Here is a 26,090-nt window from a genome sequence, read left to right on the forward strand (position 1 = left end):
GCGAGGCCAAGTAGAAAACTGAAGGAGGAAAATAACTGAGTTACACAAAATGCTTCTTTGTGTGGATCTCAATGATTTTTATTATATAACAAAAACAATTTGAGTCTTATTCCCACACGTCCTGCTTCCTAGATCCAACAAACACACTGAAAGCATCCAGATACGTCACTGCAGCGGTCTTCCTGTTGTCCAGAAACAATCACATCCTCGGTACATCCCATCTTATAACTTTATTACTTACATTCCCCCCTCCCCCACCTAAATATACACATACCGCCAAAGCGGCAGGATTTTTCATCTACTTTAACGTTCCCATTTCTTTGAATTTCTGCTCTGTTGAGCGATTTGTGCCGACTATATTATCCTGGAAAGGTTGTCTCAAATCAAGTCTGATGACCGGCGGTGATCCGAGCTCCGATAGGAGATGCTGACCTGCAGCCAACAACACCGCCACTATGAGATAGAACACAGACGGCCCCTGGAGGTGATTAACGCTGCCCTTCTCCACGGACTGAGGTTATTACAGGAGAGGATGAGGAGGAGCATGGATTTTGGCTTTGTAGAAAAGGTTGGGTGAGATAAGCGAAGTATGTTGCGTGGGGAGGTGGGGGCTGTGCTCGAACAACAATTTGTTCTTTGATTTTAAAAACTCCAAGTCGACCAAAACATGTGCATTTCCATTCAGTCTGTTCCAGCAGAGATACCGGTTCAGTCCGGCTTCCCTGGAGGCTTCCACCCCGTGTTCACCCAGCTGAGGGTGTAAGCGCTGCTGGCGTTCAGCACATTCTTATGCAGGAAGATGTGCGGTTTGGCGGGGTCGCTGTTGACGTGGAAGAGGCGGAAGTCTGCGTGCTCCAGTTCCTTGAGCAGGCTGAACCAGTACCGCACCACCGATGCGTCGTCGCCGCCCACCTCAAAGCCCGCCCAGTGAAGGTGAAGCTCCAACAGCAGCTGACCCACCGACTCCAGAACTCCTTCCAGGACCAAGTTCTCCAAAATCTTCCACTCTGCGCTCTCCATATCTACCTTCAGTACATCCACCTAAAACGAGAGGGAGAATACACACGTTATGTTATAACTTCTTCCGGTAATAAATGAGTTATTGTATAACACTGGAATGACACTGTATGGGATTATTGACCGTAAAAACCAGTGATAGAGCAGGCTCAAGCACTGGTCTCAACTACTTGAGGATCTGGGAGAGTCCTGGGGACCAGGATGTGTACCCTAGGTACTCGTAGACTTGTGGGGTGGGGGGGGGAATAGGTTCTCTGATATATACACATCAATGACGTGCGGTGAGGTTCATGGTTGGTGAGGCACTGACTCCTTTAGTGTCAGATTTACAAATATATAAACCCAAAAGGGTAGCTTATTCAATTGGCTACTGGTTATTTCATGTCTCATCAGCATTCTCCACACAACACACACGCACACGGTACATATTACAGATACGTAACACTTACTTACGTACTTCGCAGCAAAAAATAAATGTTAAAAAAATTATTATTTTTTAATGCAAAGTAGCGTGAATATATGTGCATAAACTTGACTCACAAGCATTATAGTCTTGTTTTGGAGTAATTTGATTGTTGTGTTTTTCTGTCTGTGTGCTTAGTGTTTGTCCTGGCGATTCGAGAATCGCCGTCCCACCCACCCCCATGTGAATCTCAGAGCCCCCCCTCCCCAGGAGGGTGAACCCGCGTGAGATTCACAGAGTAAATTCCTGCTTTAAATCACTTCTATATATAAACTCTGTTTCGGCGCTCTGTGATGTCACTAGTGACGTCACAGCACAGAACCGGAAACGCTAGAACGCTAGCGCGCTATTAGCATCCGCTAGCTAAACGGCGCTAGCCTGAATTAAGAAAAAGTTTGAAGCAAACCTTTTAGCTCCGGCGTTGGTCTACCTGTGTTAATCACATCCACTTTTGACCGAAAGTCCAGTTTTGATGCATGTTTAAGCTCAGATATATAATCCTGTTCCATGTTGGCGGTCTGGCGTAGCAAAATACAAAAACAAACGGACTTGACTCGCCTGGCGCCTCAGCGTAGAAGAAGCAGCAACAAGTACCCGTTGGCTCACGAGCGCCCCCTGCAGTGAGGCAGAGTTTTATCCGCCTTTTCACTGTGGCTTTATTTCCCATCAGCAAAACTAAATATGTCACTTACAAACATTAAACTGTAATGGTTAAAGACCTTAGCCAGACTATGGATTATCAGGGCAAATAAACATATCTGCAAACATTATATTGGCGACATGCAGAGATACGGCATCCCGCACGGGCCAATTGCATGTCTCAACCCAGTTTGTGATGGATTGCGCAATCAGAGGTGAGGCTCGACTCGTCGCTGCCTCAACTCTCGTTCCATCCTGTGTTTGAACAGGAAATAGACTCTGCCTCACCTGACCGCACGTCCCTGATACATGTACATACATAAATACATGGTGAACTAATCTTACATTAGGTTATTCAGCTGTAGTAAGACGGCATTGAAGGCCTAGGTAGAAAATGCACGGCCCGCCACTGGTAAAAACTACTAAAGGATGAAAAGGGGTAAGCGAAGCTTGACCTTTGTCTTGCTCGAGCGTCGTTGATGATGGATCGAGTGAGAGAGCAGCCTGACAAGGCTTGCTGTGTCGGAGTGTAGAGAGGAAATGCTTCATGAGATGAATGTTAATGGCACCCTGAAGTCATATTCATGTGAGGAGACTTGAGCATGCTCAAAGTGTAATGCACTTCCCCACGAGCTTGTGATTCCTTCAAGTCTTCTCGATTACTAAAGATGTCCATTGTCTGACCTTTATGTCTTTGAAAGTCTAGTTTGGCGCCCAATGTCTCAGTCATCATGTTCTCAGCTAGTACATCATGTAGTCACTAATTAAGTAGCGATAAGACCTGAGGAGAGATTTAGATTACAGGATTTATCGGAAAGAGGCCCGGGGTAACGTGGTGCCAAGGATTATTACATTAAAGATAACATGAGATGGTAGCTAATGGAAATTCATAGTGCTCCGTCTTTTTAATATTGTGGGAAACGCTCACATATCTGCAACTGAAACTGAGAACATCATCTGTCGCCAGTATTAAAGTGCCTATGAAATTCCTTTACAAGTGATGCCTTTGCTGACGCTACAGAATTCCCGTTCTCATTAGTGAACAAGTCTCTGAAATTTAAAAAAAAGCAGTTATCTGTGGAGAACGACTCAGAATGTGGTCCTCTGTCCCCCCCCCCCCCCGTGGGCCTCAAAGCTCCCCGGGCAGAGATATGTTGCTTAATTAGACGGAATAAACTTGCAAGGAAAATGATTTGGCATCATCAAAAGGTGATGTATTAACTTTGTCTCTGAGGAGAGTGTGTTTTATTATGTGTCATGCCGTTTGTGTGCATTTGTCATAATTGGATGTTATTTAGAGCATGCGCTCTAGTTTTTATTCTTGTTTTTTCCTCAAATAAATTGCCTCTCTCCGTCAACGGCCCCTAATCCGATACTTCCAGTATTCCGGCTCCTGGCTGCTGTGAGCAAAGCGCATGAGGTTCTGGAGCCGAGTGGTCCTTCACCTTGTGGTTGGAGAGCAAAGTCAGATGTTTGATGTCAAAAACCTAAATTACTTTTTGGCAGATGGTCACCTTCTGTTTAAAGTCAACAGCCAGCTTTGTCCAAAGCTTACTAAAAAAAAACGTGAAGGTCATTCGAAACTTGTTTATTTGGTTTTATAAAGTGATGATGTATTTTCTTGACGCCAAGCCGAAAGTTACCATCATACCGGTTCCCTTGACAAAAAAGCCAATTGGATTTGTTCATTGCATTTTGGATTATGATCTGCTACCACATGAGTGTGAGTACACACAACGCAGCTCCAAAGCCGGATTAGTCGGCATTATGATGTAATGTAATCTCATTGAGGCTCTTGTTAGCGGCCGCCTTTTTTTTAAACCTGTAAAAGGGTGAAAATTCCCGAGAGGAACTGTCGTATTTTATAACGTAGAACAATACAATAAAGTCGCCGAAGCCTGCGTTAACTACAGACCTTATTTCAGGCATCTCACCAAAGGCCCATTCAAAGCCTCATTGACAGGGCTTTTATGTCGATGAAGGCACAGATGACACACGATACACACAAGTTTCTTCAACAACAGGCTCCCACGGGCATCAAGCTCATTTTGAACTGCAAAAAGACGTTTTAACTGTGTTGTGGAAACTCTGGAGGAACTTCCCAAACCAAATCTACAGTAATACACACAATCTATCTGATCAGCCCCACTGTATATGCTGTGTAGAATATTTTAATGCACAATGTCTCAGCACTACACTGCTGAGGTTTTAATTTCAGGATCTTTTTACCCGATGGGCAAATATTTCCTCTCTAAGTGCCGTACAGTGGGTGCTCAAAATACCCACAGTAATGATTTCAGTAAAGCACACTCAAGATTAGGCGGCATTTTGGGACACATTTTAATTTAGAGACTCTTTGGATGAAAAGTCTTTGTAAACAAACAAGTTTTCTGATTTGAGAAAAAAATGACTTTAAATGGAAATGTACACTTTGGCTTAGAAATGTGTTTATTTCACGATGAGCAGATCCTAGCAATTAACAAGACTCTTATTTAATCTCTCTTTTTGTTCCACATGATTGGTCTTGTCACAATAATTCCGCTGTTCTCGCTTGTGAACCGGAGAGACCAACATTACGGCGTATGTGACCGTTATTATTATGAGTTTTGTTTGCTTTCATTAGTGAGCTTGCCACAGGAGAGCAGATCACAAATGAAGATATTTAATTACACATCCGAGAGGTTTGCTGATTCTGTGCTTTTGGCAGAAGCTTAACGACACCTTTGACATCGAGGCAGAGCCACCGAGGCATCCTGACTGACAGTAAACAGGAGAAACTGTCCACTCAAACTCACCTGTGTATTCAATTTGTGCTTTTATGTTTATGTTTTTATGTTATGCTGAAGCCTCAGATGAAGTTGTTTTCACCAATTTAATTAACGAAAATGTTATCAGTTAATTAAAGTATCTGTACACATTTTTTATTACGGACATTCAAGGTTCTAAGATGATGTTTCCCGCTGACTTCAGAGAGAAACTTACATTTCCTCCTGCGCCACCAGCTTATTGATGTTTGTGGTTTTGAGTAACAGCTATTACATTTATTGTCTTTACATTTTTAGCTGACATTCATTTGAGATGAAGAACAATAACTTTGGTGATCCCCAAAATTGTATCTAGCGCTGTCACCGGGTGCAAAAATCAGTTAGTCTAATACTTTGGTTTATGACCAGATAGTGCCAATCAGCATTATTTTAGCATTGGATTACAAGATTGTGAACATGGTAAAATTCATAACTGCATTATTATTAGTCCGGTCATTGTGAGCATGTTAACATGCTGATGTTAGCACTAAATTTAAAGCACTGCTGGACTTAAGTGTTTGCTATTAAACACATTTATCCATTAGTGTTAAGTGATTTGTGACATACAATTATTACCATGACTGAAGGATTGAACCCTTTGTTCAGGAAATGAAAAGGTTATAAAAATGGGAGTATGTTGTGCTTGTTTTCTACCTCTTGTCATTTGGCACCACCTCATTTAATTAAGTTGTACAGCTGCCAGTGCTGATACCGTTGTATTTTCCTCCTAGGGTGCAATATGAATTTGTTTTCCATAAATGAAATGTGAATTCCTGCGTCTGAAATGGGTCCTTGTGGTGTCAGCTGTTCACCAGAGCTCAGTGAATGAGTCATCTGTGTTGTTTTCAACGAACGTAAATAAGAAATGCTGCAAAAATGCATATTTCGACCTTTCCAAGTGACTCAATTTCTTTACAGCTGCTTTTCCTGTCAGAGACTTTGAGCAGAAACTCTTCTGCTGCCGCTTGCACACTCTGTACTTGATGTGTGCGTGGCAATGAATTTAAAACAGGTGCATGCTGTCATCTAGGAAACAGGATGTTGTGCAAACCATAAATATAAACACATACATAGAGACCAACGGTTATTTCTTCATATCTTGTCACACAATCAGAACATCTTAATATCTTTCTGAGTCCCTTGAATGAGTTATTATGCGCTTGGCTCTCGAAAAACAATTCTTAACTCAAGTTTCAAACTTGTGTAGGAAACACACTATTGAGCATCATGTTCGCACCGGGAGCTGATTTAGATTAGTTTTCATTTAACTGTTCATTTGAAACATGTAGACAACAATAAAAAGATTGATTAATTAGATTCAGCACCTTTTTCTGCATTTTTTTCTTTAAAAAATGAAAAGTCCTCCTGACAGCCCTTTCGTAGCTGACTGAACTAAATCAATAAATATAAATAATATATCAATTTAAGTAAATCATGACAACTTCTGATCTCCTAGCTGCATAAAAGTAGTGGAGCTGAAAGGTATGAAAACATAGCGGCAATTCCCATTCGAGGGACATTCTTGCACACGTAAAGGTTTTGTATTAGTGGTGGAGCTAGACAAAAGGTCACCAAAACATGTCAGCAAAAACATTAGAATCCAACCTCTGGGGACAATAAATATAAAGGAATGTAAAGCCCTTTGTGTAGGATTACAACAAGTCTGACTATGGAAACTCCAAGTGGGAGAATGAACCAAGACGACAGCAGGGCACAAACAACGGAACACATATGTCATCTAGAAAAATGAGTAAAGTTTAAATACTATTTTCTTATGCCATGAGAATATTTGTCAAGATCCTATAATCACACAAAAAGTGTTTTAATGGAATCCAGACATGAAAAGACTTTTAACATTTGTTGGAGGTTTATATTGTTTCTCAATGGGACCTATCCTGGTTAGATAAAGGTTTTAAAAAATGTTTTCCTTAAAGAAAGGAAAAACAGCCTGACTGACATTCAGCTTTACTTCATTACCTCTATAAGAGAAGCTTGACCTCTTTGACCTTGAATAATCACTCAGCCTTTTCCTAAACGGGCATGTCTGTTGGATCTAAAACTGTGTTTATTAGTATGCATGCTATCAGTGGGCTTGTTGTGTATGTGTGTGATTGATCTTGTAGATCCCTATCTGATGAGGTGGAACACAATCCTGGGGGGCTCCGACGACGCAGCATTCAATATGATAATATTTAGAGGAGCAAAACCAAATGATATACAGTATATGTGTTTATCCAACTGGAGCCTGACGCAGAACTGAAGTATGAATCATGACGGGCTGCATTGTGCTGCAGGGTGCGCTGACATGGGCTGGTGTCTGCATGCTTGTAAGTGAAAACCTCTCACTGACTCAGGAAGGAAAACCACTTCCATAAGATTCCAGGTGATGTCATAATGGCAGATTGTATAGCCAGAGACGTTGTTCTTTTGCCTCCTACCTCTCTGTGTCCAAAGTCATTGAGGATGGTGGCCAGTTTCTTGGTGTTGGCGTACTGACGCTTGGCAACAATGGCCGGGTTGGGATCCCTCCAGTCTACGGAGAGCCGGTGAAGCCACATCTCCTCCTGCTGCAGGTGAGGCTCCTTCAGGCTGGGATCAAAGCAGTGCACCTCACATCCGGCCCGAGCGAGAGATCGCTCAGGGACTGATCATCCACGCCCAACCTGCAGCCCACAGCACAAGACAAACAGGTATGATGCTTTCATGGTACATAAAATATGTATAGAGTGATGATCAAATATGTCCTGATTTAAATCAAAATGTTGCCTATTTTAGATTCTAGTTTCAAGTACATCTGCTGGTCTTTACACAACGTTTACCATTTGAGAGTTTTTTTAAATAAACAAGACTATAAGTCTGCTGCCATGCAAGTGCCTCCACAACGCTTCACCTGCAGAGCACTACAATGAACTAAATGCTAACATGAGTACGTTACCAAGGAGGTATGTTGCATTTCATTGTTTGGGAGTGTGTACGATTTAATGGAACATCTACTGAATGGATTGTAGACTGAAAAAATAGCCATCCACGTTCCCGTCATGCTCTCACTTGATGGCATCAAGATCGATGGCTTACGAGCACTAAACAGTAAGAGGGCGTCCTCTTATATTTCAATTTAAACTGAGCTCAAACTGTAAATGTATTGTAATACAAAAAAATCTTCTTTTGTGACATAAAGAAACCGGGTTCATGACACAAGTGGTCTTAATGTTGAGAAACCTCAGCACAATGTCAAATACAACTGGTGGTACCGCCCATCCTCACCACCTGGCGGCGGCCCGACAGGAAGTCCAGTATCCAGCTGCACATGGTAGAGTGCAGGCCTAGACCTCTGAGCTTGGTGTCGAGCTTGGCGGGAACAATAGTGTTGAGCGCTGAGCTGTAGTCCACAACCAGCATTCGCACACAACAGTTCCTCCTCCAGGTGGGAAAGGGCGGTGAAGTGCCATGGCAATTGCGTCGTCGGTGGATCTGTTTTGACGATATGCAAATTGCCATGGGTCCAGCGTGGCAGGCAACATGGAACAAATGAAGTCCTTGACCAACCTCTCGAGACATTTACTGACAATCGAGGTGAGGGCTACGGGTCTCCAGTCATTCAGGCAGGTTACCTTGGGGTGTTTGGGGACAGGCACAATGGTGGACATCTTGAAGCTCTCAGGAACAACAGCCTGGGACAGGGAGAGGTTGAAGATGTCTGCGAAGACTCCTGCCAACTGGTCTGCACATGCTCTGAGGCGCACCCGGGATGTGGTCGGGACCTGCCGCCCGGATGTCCACCCGCTTGAAGGCTCTGCGCCGTCAGCCTCTGAGATGATCAGCAGGCTGGTCTCCTCGGCGGCGCTGCCTTGCGGGCTGCCGTTCACGTCGAACCGAGCAAAGAATGTATTTAGCTCGCCTGGGAGGGAGGTAGAGGAGTTCTCTTCACGCTGGTTTTCCTCTGAAGTCCGTGATTGTCTGTAGCCCTTCCACACACCTCTCACGTCATGGCTCTTGAGCTTTTCCTCCACCTTGTTCCTGAACTCCCGCTTGGCAGAGCCGATGGTCTTCGGAGGTCGTGGCGGGCTCTTTGTATTCCGCCATATTCCGGGTCAAAGGCGGTGTTACGCGTGCGGAGTGCAGCGCGAACATCGCCATTTATCCACGGTTTCTGGTTGGGATAAATCCGAACCGACTTGGTAGGAACAACGTCATCTATGCATTTCTTGATGAACCCGGTGACTGAGGACGCGTACTCACTGACGTTGTTGTCCGACGCGACCCTGAACATATCCCAGTCAGCACGTTCAAACTTGTGTGGGTAACACACTATTGAGCATCATGATCGCATCATGATCGCACCGGGAGCTGATTCAGATTAGTTTAACTGTTCATTTAGAGACATGTAGACAACAACAAAAAGATTGATTAATTAGATTCAGCACCTTTTTCTGCATTTTTTTTCTTTAAAAAATGAAAAGTCCTCCTAACAGCCCTTTCGTAGCTGACTGAACTAAATCAATAAATATAAATAATATATCAATTTAAATAAATCATGACAACTTCTGATCTCCTAGCTGCATAAAAGTAGTGGAGCTGAAAGGTATGAAAACATAGCGGCAATTCCCATTCGAGGGACATTCTTGCACACGTAAAGGTTTTGTATTAGTGGTGGAGCTCGACAAAAGGTCACCAAAACATGTCAGCAAAAACATTAGAATCCAACCTCTGGGGACAATAAATATAAAGGAATGTAAAGCCCTTTGTGTAGGATTACAACAAGTCTGACTATGGAAACTCCAAGTGGGAGAATGAACCAAGACGACAGCAGGGCACAAACAACGGAACACATATGTCATCTAGAAAAATGAGTAAAGTTTAAATACTATTTTCTTATGCCATGAGAATATTTGTCAAGATCCTATAATCACACAAAAAGTGTTTTAATGGAATCCAGACATGAAAAGACTTTTAACATTTGTTGGAGGTTTATATTGTTTCTCAATGGGACCTATCCTGGTTAGATAAAGGTTTAAAAAAATGTTTTCCTTAAAGAAAGGAAAAACAGCCTGACTGACATTCAGCTTTACTTCATTACCTCTATAAGAGAAGCTTGACCTCTTTGACCTTGAATAATCACTCAGCCTTTTCCTAAACGGGCATGTCTGTTGGATCTAAAACTGTGTTTATTAGTATGCATGCTATCAGTGGGCTTGTTGTGTATGTGTGTGATTGATCTTGTATGTAGATCCCTATCTGATGAGGTGGAACACAATCCTGGGGAGCTCCGACGACGCAGCATTCAATATGATAATATTTAGAGGAGCAAAACCAAATGATATACAGTATATGTGTTTATCCAACTGGAGCCTGACGCAGAACTGAAGTATGAATCATGACGGGCTGCATTGTGCTGCAGGGTGCGCTGACATGGGCTGGTGTCTGCATGCTTGTAAGTGAAAACCTCTCACTGACTCAGGAAGGAAAACCACTTCCATAAGATTCCAGGTGATGTCATAATGGCAGATTGTATAGCCAGAGACGTTGTTCTTTTGCCTCCTACCTCTCTGTGTCCAAAGTCATTGAGGATGGTGGCCAGTTTCTTGGTGTTGGCGTACTGACGCTTGGCAACAATGGCCGGGTTGGGATCCCTCCAGTCTACGGAGAGCCGGTGAAGCCACATCTCCTCCTGCTGCAGGTGAGGCTGCTTCAGGCTGGGATCAAAGCAGTGCACCTCACATCCGGCCCGAGCGAGAGATCGCTCCAGGGACCGATCATCCACGCCCAACCTGCAGCCCACACAGCACAAGACAATCAGGTATGATGCTTTCATGGTACACGCCAAAATATGTATAGAGTGATGATCAAATATGTCCTGATTTAAATCAAAATGTTGCCTATTTTAGATTCTAGTTTCAAGTACATCTGCTGGTCTTTACACAACGTTTACCATTTGAGAGTTTTTTTAAATAAACAAGACTATAAGTCTGCTGCCATGCAAGTGCCTCCACAATGCTTCACCTGCAGAGCACTACAATGAACTAAATGCTAACATGAGTACGTTACCAAGGAGGTATGTTGCATTTCATTGTTTGGGAGTGTGTACGATTTAATGGAACATCTACTGAATGGATTGTAGACTGAAAAAATAGCCATCCACGTTCCCGTCATGCTCTCACTTGATGGCATCAAGATCGATGGCTTACGAGCACTAAACAGTAAGAGGGCGTCCTCTTATATTTCAATTTAAACTGAGCTCAAACTGTAAATGTATTGTAATACAAAAAAATCTTCTTTTGTGACATAAAGAAACCGGGTTCATGACACAAAGTGGTCTTAATGTTGAGAAACCTCAGCACAATGTCAAATACAATGGAAAGTGAAATACTGAGTTCAGGCACGTGCACAGATAGAGTCCTAGTGGTCAGGGATGGATTAACAAACGGGCCTACCGGGCCCAGGCCCAGGGGCCCATGAGCTCAGGGGGCCCCTGAGCCAGAGCCTTTGCGTGAAGTCTCTGTTATTAACTTTGTATTGATATGATACGATCCGTAGTTCCATACGGACTGTTTTGTTAGCGATGTGTTTTTTTTTTGCGGGGGGGGGGGCCTTGACACATCCAGGCCCAGGGGCCCGTGGTTTCTTAATCCGTCCATGCTAGTGGTGCTCAAGCACCAGCCCCTTTGCCCTGGATGAGAAAAGTGCCCTTTTTGCTGGAGAAACATTTTTTTTATTCATCCGTATTTAAGAATAAAAGTTACTCTCTCTGTCATCAAGTCCCCCCAAATGTGTTTTATCATCCGGCGGGGCATTTATTTGAGTTATTGTGACAATTTCGCCCCGACATGCTCCGCGGCCAGTGTTGCCAGGTCCGCGGTTTTCCCGCGGAATTGGGCTACTTTTGAATTGTTGCCGCGGGTTGAATTTTTTGTCCGCTGTTTCGGGTAGACCTATTTTGCATGCAAATTACATGGATATCTTTAAATAAAAATCCATATTTTAAATGAAATAATTTATTTATACCCAAATCCTACCAAACTGACTCCAGATCAGCACGTACACGCCGACACATCCGCGCAGTGCCTTCGATCTCCGCGACCTTGTCCGTCACCATGGAAACATTGTCACGTGACATCTAAGCGCTTTGGTGCTCGTGACATCACGGAGCCCCGGACCAGAGTCTGTAAGTAGAAGTGATTTCCAGCAAAGCAGCAGGGATTTGTGAATCTCACAGGAGCGGTGGGCGATAGGCGGTTCAGAATCGCCTACACGGGAGGAGCGATTCATCGGCGAGTCTGATTATGAATCGCCTACCTCCCCAACGGGGTGGGACGGTTTGGCGAGAATCACCTCGTGTGATTACTCCTACACCCCATCCCGGGGTGGGTTTGGTTCTGTGGGATTCACAAATGGGGCCCTTTTAACCCCTTAGTTTAGTTTAGTTTAGTTTATTTTATTTTATTTTAGTTTAGTTTAGTTTAGTTTATTTCGATCAGCAAAATATACAACAATCAGAATTCAACAAAAGAAGAAAGTGGCTGACCGAAAGGGTCGAGGCTGAAGCTATCTAGCTTATAAGTGCCCTAACCTATGATTTCTCAAAAAAACTTATTTCAAAGAAACATATATATATATATTAGTGCTGTGAAAAATAACGCGTTAACGCGTTATGATTAAATTACAGGATTAATTACTTATTTTTTTTAAACGCATTTAACGCATGTGCAGAATGAGCTTCCAATACGTCTGTTGTTGGTCGTCTCTACAGCAGCATGTCATTCTGTCTCTACGTGTCGCGTTAACACTACTCCGATCTCCGTCTCGCGCGCGCCGCAGAGCTCCGGTGCCGGCGCCTGACGAAAAAAAGTCACTTGCGCCCCCCCCCCATCATGAAGGAGTTATGCTTAGGACACCAACATGGTTAGCAGCGGTACTGGACATGGACTTTAAAAGCAGTGTATATGGTTTTGCACGGGCATATTTTGAGTTCTGATATTGGGCTGGTTTTTGGGCTGGTTTTAATTGGCCATTGGGCTGGTTTTGTCACACAGACCTGGCAACCCTGCGGCGCTCACGAGCCCCCCCTCCTCTCCCTCCCCCCGCCTGACTGAGTTCTCACAATAACATTTCACTCAGAGACAGAAATACAGACAGGCTGCATATTAAACGTCACTGCGGCCCTGATTCTATACCCGTCCACTTAAAAACCAAGAAATAAAGAACCAAGAGGAGACTTACTTCCTCATTTTGAAATATGATGTGTAGACAGACACATTCTCTTGTATTTCTTTCTCTTTTGTGTGGCTTCCTCACTTTCCCACTCCCTCTTTCACTACTATTCTCTCTTTTTCTCACCCCTCCCTCCTTTAATTCTGCAATTTTTTCATGTTCTTCCTTGCTCAGTCGCTGTCTCCGCATTCCCTTGTGCTGCATCTGTATTCTGTCAGAAGGATTACATTTCACAGAACATGTCTGTTACAGATGACTCCCCGGGTCTCCCCATGTATCCCACTCGCAAGGAGATAAGAGATGTGTATGAGATCGAAATGGAACTAGACATCATCTTTTACCACACTCAATATTTCATATACTTCCCTGAGAGTTCCCCTACTCTCTGTGGTGGGGTATTTCATCTAGGAATCACTGCAGTGACACTTCAGACTACTGTCAGGGGGGTTACGCATGGAGTAGAGTGGGGTGCACGGTGCACCCACTAGCTGTATAATCCTCTCTCATGAGACGACAGAGTTCGAGAGCGGTAACTTGAACGTCACGGCAATCGGATGTAAAGTGTGTGTGAGATGGGTGACAAACACCCGAAGGATTTGTAAATATGATCAAGAGAGCCCGTAGTCCGCCTTTCCTCGCGCTGAGCTATCGTGTCAACAGTCTCGGGATGTGGTGAACATCAGAGGCGAGACTGGTTAACACTGGGTGGTCTGGGAGACGATCAGCTGTCTTGTCTCGCTCTCTTTCAAATTCTCCTTGTACCGTCACAGCTGGATTCTTCTCTAATGTATGTTCCCTTTGTGTCAAATACCACGGTGCTCTGGAAATGTTCCCCATGGCTATGTGGCTCTCTCTTTCTCCGCCATGCTCCTACTCCCCTTCCTTCATCACACGTTGCATCTCGTTACCATGAGCGTGATCAATGAGTGATGCGCTTGCCTTTATTAGAGCTCCTAATTGGATACGTTTGAGTTTTGCTGCCTGGCCGACAGACTGCAGGCAAAGTTCTCATGAGTGGACCGCTTTCAAATGATATTAGTGGATTTCTCACCCAAATGATATACAGTTATAATCGATATTAATAATCTCACCTGCACTTTATTTCTCCTGTCAGAAGATCTATTCTGTCACTTTCTGTCAATAACTTTTATATTTTAGGGCAGTGTGAAATAGGCTCCACCTTCCTGGACATTTTGACAGCTATCTCAAACGTTGTTGTTTTAAAAGCCAGAGACACTTTTATAGTGTGTATAGCTATACTGTGATGGTTAAAGGGCAGACGTTTCAATGCCTGCTTTAAATGGCCAGAATGGGGGTGTTTTCTTTTCATGACAATGGATGAGTTTCTTTTCTTCCAGTGAGCATCTGCTCCGTTACTTCATTAGGAGAACAAAATAAAGATCAAACAAGATGTAAACTGATATAGGAGGAGGAAGAAGGATGAGATAGGTAGGATAGAGTACGAGAGGTGAAAGGTGGATAGTCTTTCATGTGGAAAAACATCCTGCAGGCCCCCCCCCCCATTCACCACCACGTGACAGACCATTCAGAAAACAGTTGCTCATCCTGCCCAGGCACCGCCGTGCACGGCTCGTTAAGCTGCAAGCAAATGAGACGTATCAACAGCACACACTCACAAAAATATGCATAGTATGCACGAAGAGTACACATACAACTGTACATATTCAGTTTTATCAGTAAACACACACACACATTTAATAGTATTTAACATTTCGAATAAAGCCAGTGTCTCTTGTACAGCAGATCAGGTCTCCTGGGGAGAGGATACTCAGCAAACCTGGCATAGATTCAAGAGTATGACCATGACGTGTGTGTACCATAAATCTAGGTCAGATTCGGGACATGGGAAGATCAGTTGACGTATCCATGAAAGTGGAACTCCAGAAAGTGCTCTGCCTTGTTAAACAGTGGTACTAACTGGGCTCTTAGGACATTTCTTTTGTCACTTCTGAAGTTTTAATTTTCATAGAATCATTTTGTGTATTTTTATTCAGTCAATCATTGCAATACAATACAATTCTATATCATACACAAAACAGAAAGACTGAAAAAATATAGGTAGAAGCAGAAAATGCTTATATATTCCTATCCTAAATTATCAAATAAATCAGAAAATTAATATAAATGTATTAATATTTTTGTTTCGGTCAACTCACTGTTTTATTGTATGAGCCAGAGTTGAGGGTCAACTGAGCGTGAATTGAATCCCTTCCGGAGGTCTTAACCCTTGTGTTGCCTTCGGGTCATTTTGACCCGATTCAATATTTAACCCTCCTGTCGCCTTCGGGTCAATTTGACCCGATTCAATGTTTAATGTCGGTGTTCTTTCGGGAGTCAACAAACAAACATAAAGTACCTCACACTTAAATTTGGAAAACAATATTAATTCTAATAATTTTCTGGAGATTTTAATAGCTGGGGTCATATTGACCTCACGGGTAAAATATGTTAGTAAATATAAAGGTAACAGGAGGGTGAAACATTGAATCGGGTCAAATTGACCCGAAGGCAACACAAGGGTTAAGGGATCAGTTAGACAGAAGGGAAAATGGTAATGTGGCATGAAAAGTATGACTTCCCTGGCTGATATTTAGGTCAAATGTTAAAATATTTGCATGCATATTACTCTTTTTACTTATGGTTAATATCCATATAGCTTGCCTACATGAGTGACTTCCCATCAGTCAGCCAGAGGATATCCGATATGTTTTTCTCCAATGCCTCCATTTGACCCCTAACCCCCACCATAAAGAGGCAGGAAGTCATAAGCAGCAGCAGCAGCCCTCATCTCCATTCCTCCCGCATCAGTGTCTGTACCCTGTCTGCCTTGATGCCAACACACCTGTGCTGTCTCTCAACAGTCAAATAAATGAACTCCCTCTCTCCTGCAGAAAAACCCTGCAGCACCTCAGCCCATTGGGGCAGAAACTGGGCCGAGTTGATCCAGGACGCAAAGCCAACTGGGAGTGATTGACTCCAATCTTAAGAAGGTCAAATACCTTGCTAGCCGGGCTGACTCCATTCAAGATGACTTGCCACTCAAGAAGAGGAAGCAGAGCTGGAGTGCATGTGACCTTCCAGGTTCAGGTCCAGTTAAAGAGATAGGGGATTATCTTTACTCTTACTACAGGATTTTTTTCAACAAATCAAATTGCCCAGAATACCCAAAGAAATAGAAACCTAAGTTATACATGGCACAAAGAAGTGAATATTTGTTCTTTGTCAGAAAAACACAGATCCTGAATAAATATAGGTTCAGTAACCAATTAGTCATTGAAATTGTAAGACATGAAAAGAAAAGGCCAACAGGTCACGTGCAGATAGAGATACTCCTCTTCTATTGTGTGGGAAATAACCTTCATCCTTTGAAGAAAGAGTGAGAGAAACTCTAGAGTGTCTCCACTCAGTGGCAATTGTGAATAGAGCCGGTCACATAACCAGAAGCTCTGCAGATAACTCACTGAACATGAGTGATGGGAACAATCCCCTCGCTGGACAGATGGATTACATGAAAGCTCGTCTCAAAGCTAATACACATGTGTACTTTTTTCTCTAGGTGATTACAGTCAGGGTCAGGTGTTAGAATACAGGTTGACATGCGACATGTGGTGGTCAGTGTAACGTACGACTTAGTGAATGTATGTATCCAGTGGATAGTGTATGTTAGTGTTTGTCTGTACGCACCCAAAAGAGTACACCCTGCAGTGTTTGCCTTGTATTCTGTGGGTCAGGCTGTATTTGGGGTCCAGACATGCAGCCCAGGCACCCGGAGTCCCCTCCAACGATGCACACGACACCTAAACACATAAAAACACGTTAAAAAGCCAATTCCAATATTGAGAACCAGAGTTTCTCATCAAGCTTATGATGTTATGTTCTTCCTTGGCTAAAACCCTGCATTTAATGGAGAGAAAAAATAATTTAATGGAGTCCTAACAATCCCACCAGCAACAGGCCGAATGTGACGAACATCTTTTCTTCAAAATATCTTCACACAAATGCTACAAATCCGTGGAGACTGCTACTGAATTTGACCCCGTGCTCGTGTGAGTTTGGGCCTCAGTGTTGAACAACGTTCTCCATACTATTCATCATGATGTGCAGCTGGGGAAGATGCCTCAGCTGCCAAGTCTCTCAGCAGGAGAGTGAGAAAATGAAAGACTTATGACAAACAGGGAGATTGAAGTTTTCCCTTTTTTCGTATATACTTTATAAACCAAAAATGTCAAACAGTGAGTGCAGAATGGCAGGTTTTTATGAATTCACAGTGTTTATGTGGTTATGTTTTGGTAAAATATGCACTGCATAAACTATTTACATAGAAAGCACACATAGAGTGTTGCTTGCGTGTATATCTGCAGTTTCACACGGGTCTAAGCTTTAGCGCAGCTGCTGCTCAAATGTTTAATGTCTAATTTCTTTAAACTCTGTCTCAGTTTGCAGAAGAAGAACAATATTGGCTCAGACATGATTATATGAAACATAAATGAATGGTTCTACTGTACACCATTCTCGTGTAAACACGGTGTGTATACGTTTCTGTGAGCATTCTTTTATTATCACTTAGTGTGTATTTTTATTATCTAGTCTAACACTTACAATGTACAGAGTTTGCTCAGATTAAGAAATAATGCAAGAATATAATAATAATAAAGTATTCTGCTGTCAGGGAACAAATAGCACTGCATGCCAGCCACTTATAAAGACATCTACTGTTAACATAAAAATTACATTTGACTCTTATATTTGTGTTTCATTTCCTTGTGAAGCGAGTTAGATTTTAGGCATTGTTTCCTTGCTCTGGCCAAACAAGGTAGTCCAGATGTTCCTATCCTCAGCAATGTTTTTGGCTCCTCGTGGGAGATCCTGAGGCACTTCCCAGCCAGATGAGAAATAACCTCTCCAGCGTGTTATGCGTTCATCTCCGGGGAAAACCTCCAGAGCGAGGTGCCCACGAGCCAACTCGATCAGATGGCTCCTTTCAATCCGATGGAGCGGCGACTCCACTACAATTTCCCTCGAGATGTCTGAGCTCCTTAACCTCTAAGGTTGAGCCCAGCCAACCTATAGAATATAGACCAAACTAATTGTTGTTAGTTGTATCCGCAATCTCATTCTTGGGTCTGTGGTGGGAAAAATGTTTCAAATGATGTGCTTCCACAACATATATACATAGAGTGTATTAAACTTTTACATTGTGTTATATTAGGCTTAAATTACATCTACAAAGATGATTGAGAGGGCACACACAACTCTCTCCCTCAGACAAGGGTCAACAACGCCAGACAGAGATAGACCCAGCGGCCTTGTGCTGCTCCAGTCTTAACCGGTAGAGAGGAGGCTGCAGAGCGAGGACCAGGAGGCTCAGACACAATAACGATAAGAGAAGTAACGAGGGGGGAGACGTCAGCAAGAACCTCACATTCCTTAAAGTAACCGGCTTGGACTGGGACAGGGGTCACACTGAGTGACGAGAACTAATATGTAATGAGGGAGTGGACGGAGGCGGCACCTGCATTGAGGCTGATGTATAAATAATATGTCAATGTGTTTGTTCGGGGCTTGGGAAAGACAGATGTGGAGGAGGTCGTTGTCTTTAATACCGGACCCAGACCAGGTTTATTTGTGAAACTGTTGGTTACAAATAAATCTACGTGAATTGAACTCTGATCCAAACTCTCTGTGTCCTGTGGGTGTTTGATTACTGAGGTCCAGTGGGTGAGTATTCTGTGGCGTCTCACCAGCAGTCAGATAGGAGAGAGATACACGTTTATAAGCGTCAGGACAAGAGATTAGTCAGAGTAGACCAAAAAGGAAGAAATCCAGCCACAACAGGTCACTACCCAAAGTTCATCGCCAGAGGTGAGGGTTGGACTGAAGATCGCCACACTCAAAAGCTTTGCCCTCAGGCTCAGCTCAGTCTGGTGCAACACCTGCATTACCAAACTGCCTATTAATCTCACATTTATTTGACCCTTATTTGTGCACAAGACTCAAGGATACTTTAACTTCTCGGGGCGGCAACTCACTCCCAGCCCCGAGGGAGCAATCCGTCTGGGTTACTGTCACTGTGTAATGAAGCCAACAGATTCCATCATCTGCAAAGACGAGCAAAGCAATTCTGAGGCGATCCAAGCCTTCTCTCCACCACCATGGCATAAGCTCTCCGAGGTGGCCTGAGCAGTGTGATTGTGCAAGCACTGTGTGCAACTTCTCCAGAATGTGCTGGTTTGGTAAAGGAGTTTCTCAAATTGCTCGTTCCGCTGCACGACGACATCCCCGGTCAGGGTCGGCAGGTCTCCTGAGACGAACCCTGCTTTCCCTTTCCTGAGTCGTCTGGCCGTTTGCCAGACGTTCTCTGTGTTTCTTCATTCTCCATCTTCGCCTTCTTGAACTTTTTCAAGGTTTTTGCCTCAGCTACCACCAAAGCCATAGCACCGCTAGCCTCATGGTACTTGTCTGCTGCTTCAGGAGATCCTTGGGCCAACCAAGTCCAAAAGGCCTCCTTCTTCTGATTCTTCTGCTGGTCCCAGGCATCGATGACTTTCTGACCACAACTCAGACCAGCGTGAGAACCTTTCCCTGAGGTGGGAGTTATAGATCTTTTAGATAGGGGTCAATGCGAGACATTCCCAGTTCCTCTTCACTACACATATGGATCTATCAGCTCCGTCTAGCGGCCGCTGTCTGATCCCAACTCACCACCAGAGCACGAGACTCCGATGCTTTCCCAATGGACCCACAGGAATTGTCTCCTTGTAGGTCTTTCACAGTTCTGGACCAGGTCCCCTCTCAACAGTGTTGAGTGACAGGCCAGAATGGGACCAGCGGAATTAAGTTTTACCTGATGTGTATTTGTTACAAAGGCCACACGAATTGTATTGTACATGTGGCAACGTCATGTATTTAAATCAAGTTCCAACATCTGTCTGAGTAACAGCTTCATTATGGTTGTCATTGTTGATGTTTTCCAGCTCAAAGAATTCATCAGCACACAATGCCCAGTGTGCAATGAAATGCAAAATCTCTCGAGATTATGTTGCCACTTCACATTTGCGGGCTATGCATGGAACTGAATTCATAATTAACAGCAACTACTTTTTGTTCTCAAGCTAATCATAAAATAATATCACACAGTTTATTTTATGTTTAAAAAAAATACTTTTATAGAAACACTGTGTGTGTGCTGGTTTATTCATGCATGCAAGACTACTATTGATTGGGCAGTTGTGTCGGAGGACATCTGTCTGAGTAACAGCTCCACCAGGCACTGTGTCAGTCAGCATGACAGCTCAGGACGCTGCGCTGCGCCCTCCAACTCCCTCCACCCTTTCCTGTCGGAGTGTTTGATGGACAGTTCCCTTCCACCGCTTACCACAAACACACACTTACACACATACTCAGACAGTCCCTTCCTCTCTGTTCTTGTCCTTGTCTTTCCCTCTCAAACACACAAATACACACAGATGGCTGCACATATGTACACACACACACACACACACAGGCTAATTCATTATGAGCTGAATATCTGCTGTGAAAGATATAGAAGACTTGCTTCGTCGTTTAGAGGGTGGTTCTCTGTGTTCTCGTTATATTGTTTGAGAGGAAAAAGATAAGTTGCAGATTCATCACCAAACCAATTTATTTACAATGAAAACAGTATAGCACATGTAATCCTCAAAATGTCCTGCTATGTTTTGGATGGTGATAATTAAACGGTTTCCTTTGCATCGTAATGTGTCCTGCAAAATGGGGACAAGGACACCGAAAACAGGCTTTCTCAATCCCTCAATATTTCTCAAATTATGATACTACCTAATCGATTTGTAGTCATTTAATTCTGACACAAACCAACAGACAAATCACAACATCTCATTGATTAAGAACGAATAGAGGGGCTCTGAGTTTCATCTGTATGGTAATCAATAGAGTTATGATTATGAATGATGTGTGTGCTGTCGAGCAGGACGACTGAGCTGAATGTGAACGAGGTGCCAGTGTAGCTCAGCCATTGGCTAATAGATACAGGCTCACTCTGATATACATAACAAAGAACTGTCCAAATAATGCACTATACATGGCCTTCAATAGCAACAACTATTCTGATTATGTGTCTTCAAATGTTAATCTCAATGCTACATTAATGCCTCTGGTTACAATGTTTAGTTCACCTTAAGTTAAAGCAGCAACACTTTTATTTTTACCCTGGTAAGACTTTTTCAGATTATCTTTACAAAAAATCAACAATGTTAACCGTGCCAAGAAACCCACAATCCTGTTTTCTGTTTCACACTTTCATAATACTGTTGCATCTTCATATCTGCTCCGCAAATCTTCCATATCAGATTGCACTGTTCCTATTTGTTGTACTTTATTTGGGCTCTCAGCTGTGGTCGGCAATGCAGTTACTGCAGCTATGTTCCATCACTGCAAGTGACTAATACATGAAATGAATTGTGAAATGTAAGTAATTACATACAACTGGAGCTTTAAATAGTAAGAATCCAAACAAGCATGACTCACTTGGGGTGTTGTGATGTAGTTGAGGAACCTTTTGGCTTCTTCCTCCAGAGAATGACTCTCACTGGCCCAGGGCTTCAAGTCTATATGCCACCGAGAAGTCTGTAGGGGAGCACACACAGAAACAAACACACACACACCCACACACACACACACACACACGCACACACGCACACACACACACACACACATGCGTGATTATTATCAAACGGAAATAGCATGACAATTGATCATTAATTAACGTCAAAGTATTGCAATCAAAGGAATCCAGTCCAAGGACAACAACAAAGGGAGCTTTATTCTTCAAGGTATTGTAACTGTTAGGTTGTAATAGTTTATTTTGATAACATCTGCAGAGGTCTTATGTTTTAAATTAATACATATAGAAAGATATTATAATAGAAAATATTAGGGAGAATATTGATATTGTTATTAATGTATTATGAAGCATAGGGGTAATGTTTACTCTATGCAAATGTAAATGGCAAGAATTAATGTATGTTGCATGAGAGTGACTGTATGTTAGTATTATAGATTGACGAGGCCGGTTGAATTCCGTCAAGTGACTTACAATAACAAGGGACTTTTATTGTGAAAGTGACTTTAATGCGGACAATAACAAGACAGGACTCTTATTGTGAAAATACTTGTTTAGCGACTTGACCGGAAGTGACGTTTTGACCGGGGCCAGTGGGATTTGGAGTCTAAAACTCTGTGGATTAGAAAAATCGGGTCTCTTCTACAGGTATCCCCGAGGCCGCAAGGCTGAGGGGCGGAGGAGCCGGGAGCCGAGGAAGAGCGCCTTGAATGTTTGTTTTACACTTCCTGCCATTAAATGTTGATAACTTAATTCACGCGCGTCCGGAAGCCTGTTTTCCATCATCTGCGAAGTGCCCAGTTTCAGAACTACTTTACATAACCCACTTGTGTGTATTGATGGAACTAGGTCACAATGTGCTCAGAGAAGGATTGGTTCCCCCCACCTCTGTGTTAGGGACAAATAAGCTGCTTTAGTTCATTTCCATCATTATTTTAGTAACAATTCAGCTGCTAATTATTCTCACGCATTTGGCAGTGCAAGGTACAGGTGAAAATAAATCTATAATGTAAAAAGTCCTGTGTTTCACAGTGGAAAAATAAGACAAACTTCACCATCAGCAGGCTACAGCAGCTCAGAGCTGATGCGTGATCACATTCCTGAAACCTGGCAGAGCTCTCTGCCTTACAGCCTGCTTCATTTCTACAGGAATGTGTCTGCTTATGATTAGAGATGGAGAGAGAGAAGAACAAGAGGATCCGAGAAACAGCTTGCCTACTTTATGTCTTTGCATCTCCCCTTTGCATCTCCCTTTACGGGGGTGACACAGAAATGATCCAGAGTGATTTCACGATAGAGTGCGGCCCTTCCTGGGACGCTCCTGCCTTCATCAGTATTTCATGGGCACTGCAGTTTCAGACTTTCCAAGGTTTCAAGGTAAACAGATCGTGTTTGGGTTCGTTGGATGCTGTGGGCACATCTGGTGAGCAATCTGTATCTATGGGACAACAGGTCTGTTTTGGAAAATAATCTTGTGTTGGAATTCACACCCATGTTTCCATGTCTCTCTCTCTCTCTCTCTCTCTCTCTCTCTCCCTCCATGCAATGAGTATTTACAAATCCATTTTCTACAAGAGGGCTGTCTTTTCCTCCTCAATGAAGAACATGTACAACCACACTTGTGCACTCCTAAAAACTAATGCATATCCACTTACTGAATATGGACATATAGATACACTCACAGCAATCCGCTGATGCATTATCTATGGCAGCACCATGTGGATCATTTTCTCTTTCAGTGTTGTTGATCCTGGATCTGCCGAGAGAGAATCAGCTGTCCCTTCAACGGCTGCTGGGTTGGATCCTTGCAACACGATTCACTGTTTGGCATTCGGCCTTCAATCGATTTGTGGCGTGACAAAACATCTGAATGCTCGCCGGGCGTTAATTCTACCCCTCCTCTCTCCATCATGTCATCCCTCTATTTTCTTTTCTGTCTTTCCTCCTCTGGCTCCGACACTCTGCGTCTCCTTCCTTTCCTATCACTCTCTCCCTCTCTCTCTCTAAAATAATTGCATTGACGATCAACATAATCACCCTGAAAAATATGGTGATGGATATCTATACAATATATATATATATATTGTATAGATATTTAATTGTTCTGCAACAGGAATACACACACATACACACACAACAAGTCTACATTACTGCTCCACACTTCCTCCATACAATTTAGATTCAGATCTCATAGCAGCAACAACTCATAACAGCCACAGGCTGGGACAGGACTGCTGATCAGGGGGCAGATATCTGGAACAATGGACTCTCAGGGAGTTTGCAGTGTATAAAGTGGGATTTAATAGGGACAACAAGTGGAGAGGGAAAGCACAGAGTGTGGGTCAAATGCACACACACCCTCACTATAACTCATGGTAAAGAAGGAATGGACATATTGGCATATGTTTACAACGGAGTCCAAGGTTTCTAGTGACTTAACTTAACTAGAAAGCAGCAGTTGTCAGATCGTACAACTCAAACTTTTCAATCCATATCTCTCTTTATTTGAGGTTATTTGGTAAAAAACTAATCCAACCTTTTTCGAACGACACATTTATGTTGCTGCATATGCTAAAAGTGAGATCCAATATAGGTATTTAGTTAGTCTGGGCCTGCATTAAACTATAAATGTCTGTGAGCTCCTACACACTGCTGAATCCTCACTTAGCGGTGATGAGATGAGTGTTAAGCCCCATGTTCAGTCAAGCAACAACATGTCATCAGCGCCTCAGGCACAGCAGAGGTAAGAAGTGTTAATAACAAACAGAACATCACTCATCAACCGTCAGGCTTCAGCTGTTTAGCCCCTAATCCCATCACATTAGATGTAATAACTGCCTCAGCAGAAGCTGTTCAGGTAGTTAACAAATTTAAGTTAAACATTTAAAAGAGTATGAAGAGTAAAAGAGGTTGGAATAGCAGTCAAAATGGAAGTGCTGAAGATTGAGTTCAACTTCAAACAATGAGGCCAGAACAATTGTTTGTGCGCTTACAACTGACAATTTACAAAGCTCAGGTTTCCTTCAAGCCTTGAAAGGAGTTGAAATGCCAGTTTAAGAGCAAGTGATGCATTTGATTTAAAGGATCAGTTGAAGTCGAGGTCCTGAAAGAAATTGGTGTCAGTTCAAGTGTACAAACTGAAATCTGTTGGTGTCATAACATTGGGAATGTCAGTTGTCATTTGAGGTGTTGGAAGCTGTTGGAGAAAAATATGTATGAGCTTTAGAAGTTGTGGAAGTTTATTTATTTATTCCTGTTCAAAGGTAACAATCTGAGACCTGAACGGGTGTGACATATCATTTGAACTGTAGGCATCGACATGAGTTGAAGTGCCACTTGAAGTTTGATCAGTGATAGCAGATGAACTCTGAATAAGGAGATGATTCATTGAATTTGCTTTGTACTGCAGACAAAGTTATGAGAACAACATCAGGGGTAAAAATGTAACTGAATTGTCTTCTATTAGTCTTTCATTGTGATGCACTTTCATTTTCATTTGATTTCTTAGGGATTTATAAAGCATGATTCTGTTTTTTAAAATACATATCTTCCTTGACCTCTGTCGACTGCTCGCTCTGTGATGGGGCCTTTCTGCATGGCCTGCATGTCTTGATGGAGCTGGATGTGTGAGTGCCTCTCAGTCTGCTGTGAAAGGAGTGTGAGCAGCCAGGCCAAGCATGAATAATCCCCCCTGGGGAGAAGAGGATGGCTGGGTAGACAATAGATGACTGTATAAAACAAGAGTGGACGGTCTGCCAGAATAATGGGTGAGAAGAAGGTAGGTCGAGGGGGAGATGGACTTGTAAACGGAAGAGGAAATGTACCTCATTGTGAAGGAAGAAGAGCATTCAACACATGAATATGGATTTACACTAATAATTAAAAAAGTCAGTACATAACGATCGATGACTGAGTGGTCAGAGCCTCTCAGAGGACACACACAGTGCTTTGGATGAATCAAATTATTTGTGTTTTTTTTGCAATTACTGCAAACCCTTCCAAGATATGCCATTGTGTTGTGCAGTCAAGAGGTCAAAGCTTTCAGTTCAACCACGTGTGCAACGTTATTTTAACACTATGGAGTGTCTCGAAGTTTCAAATGCTCCTTGGCAGGCTCTATTTTCCTGACAGTTTGGACAAAAACTGAATAATCTGTACTAAATGAAGGTCAAGTTATGCAATGGCCAAGTGGGCAGACAGAGTTGAGGTTTAATGAAACAGCAGGTGGCTGATTCACATTAGCCTCGCTCTGATTTATAAGAGTTTGTGAACCCAGTTGAGGGACTTTATTTAGAGATGTGTGCTCCATGGGAGCTGTGCT

The 26,090-nt window shown here is 42.9% G+C and overlaps 1 protein-coding gene across 1 annotated transcript in view; it reads right to left on the reverse strand.

Moving 5' to 3' along the window:
• Positions 1–50: 50 nt before the first annotated feature.
• Positions 51–26,090, reverse strand: part of mettl24 (methyltransferase like 24) — a 33,761-nt gene continuing 7,721 nt past the window's right edge. The window contains exons 2-5 of the mRNA XM_056428098.1: positions 21,676–21,774; positions 16,837–16,949; positions 10,466–10,691; positions 51–1,041 (exon numbers count right to left, since the gene is read on the reverse strand). Of these exons, the coding sequence (XP_056284073.1) occupies positions 709–1,041; positions 10,466–10,691; positions 16,837–16,949; positions 21,676–21,774 (771 nt within the window). The 3' untranslated portion in view covers positions 51–708. The remainder of the gene's footprint in view (positions 1,042–10,465; positions 10,692–16,836; positions 16,950–21,675; positions 21,775–26,090) is intronic.

The sequence above is a fragment of the Pseudoliparis swirei genome, chromosome 12, assembly GCF_029220125.1.
Source record: "Pseudoliparis swirei isolate HS2019 ecotype Mariana Trench chromosome 12, NWPU_hadal_v1, whole genome shotgun sequence".
Lineage (NCBI taxonomy): Eukaryota > Metazoa > Chordata > Actinopteri > Perciformes > Liparidae > Pseudoliparis > Pseudoliparis swirei.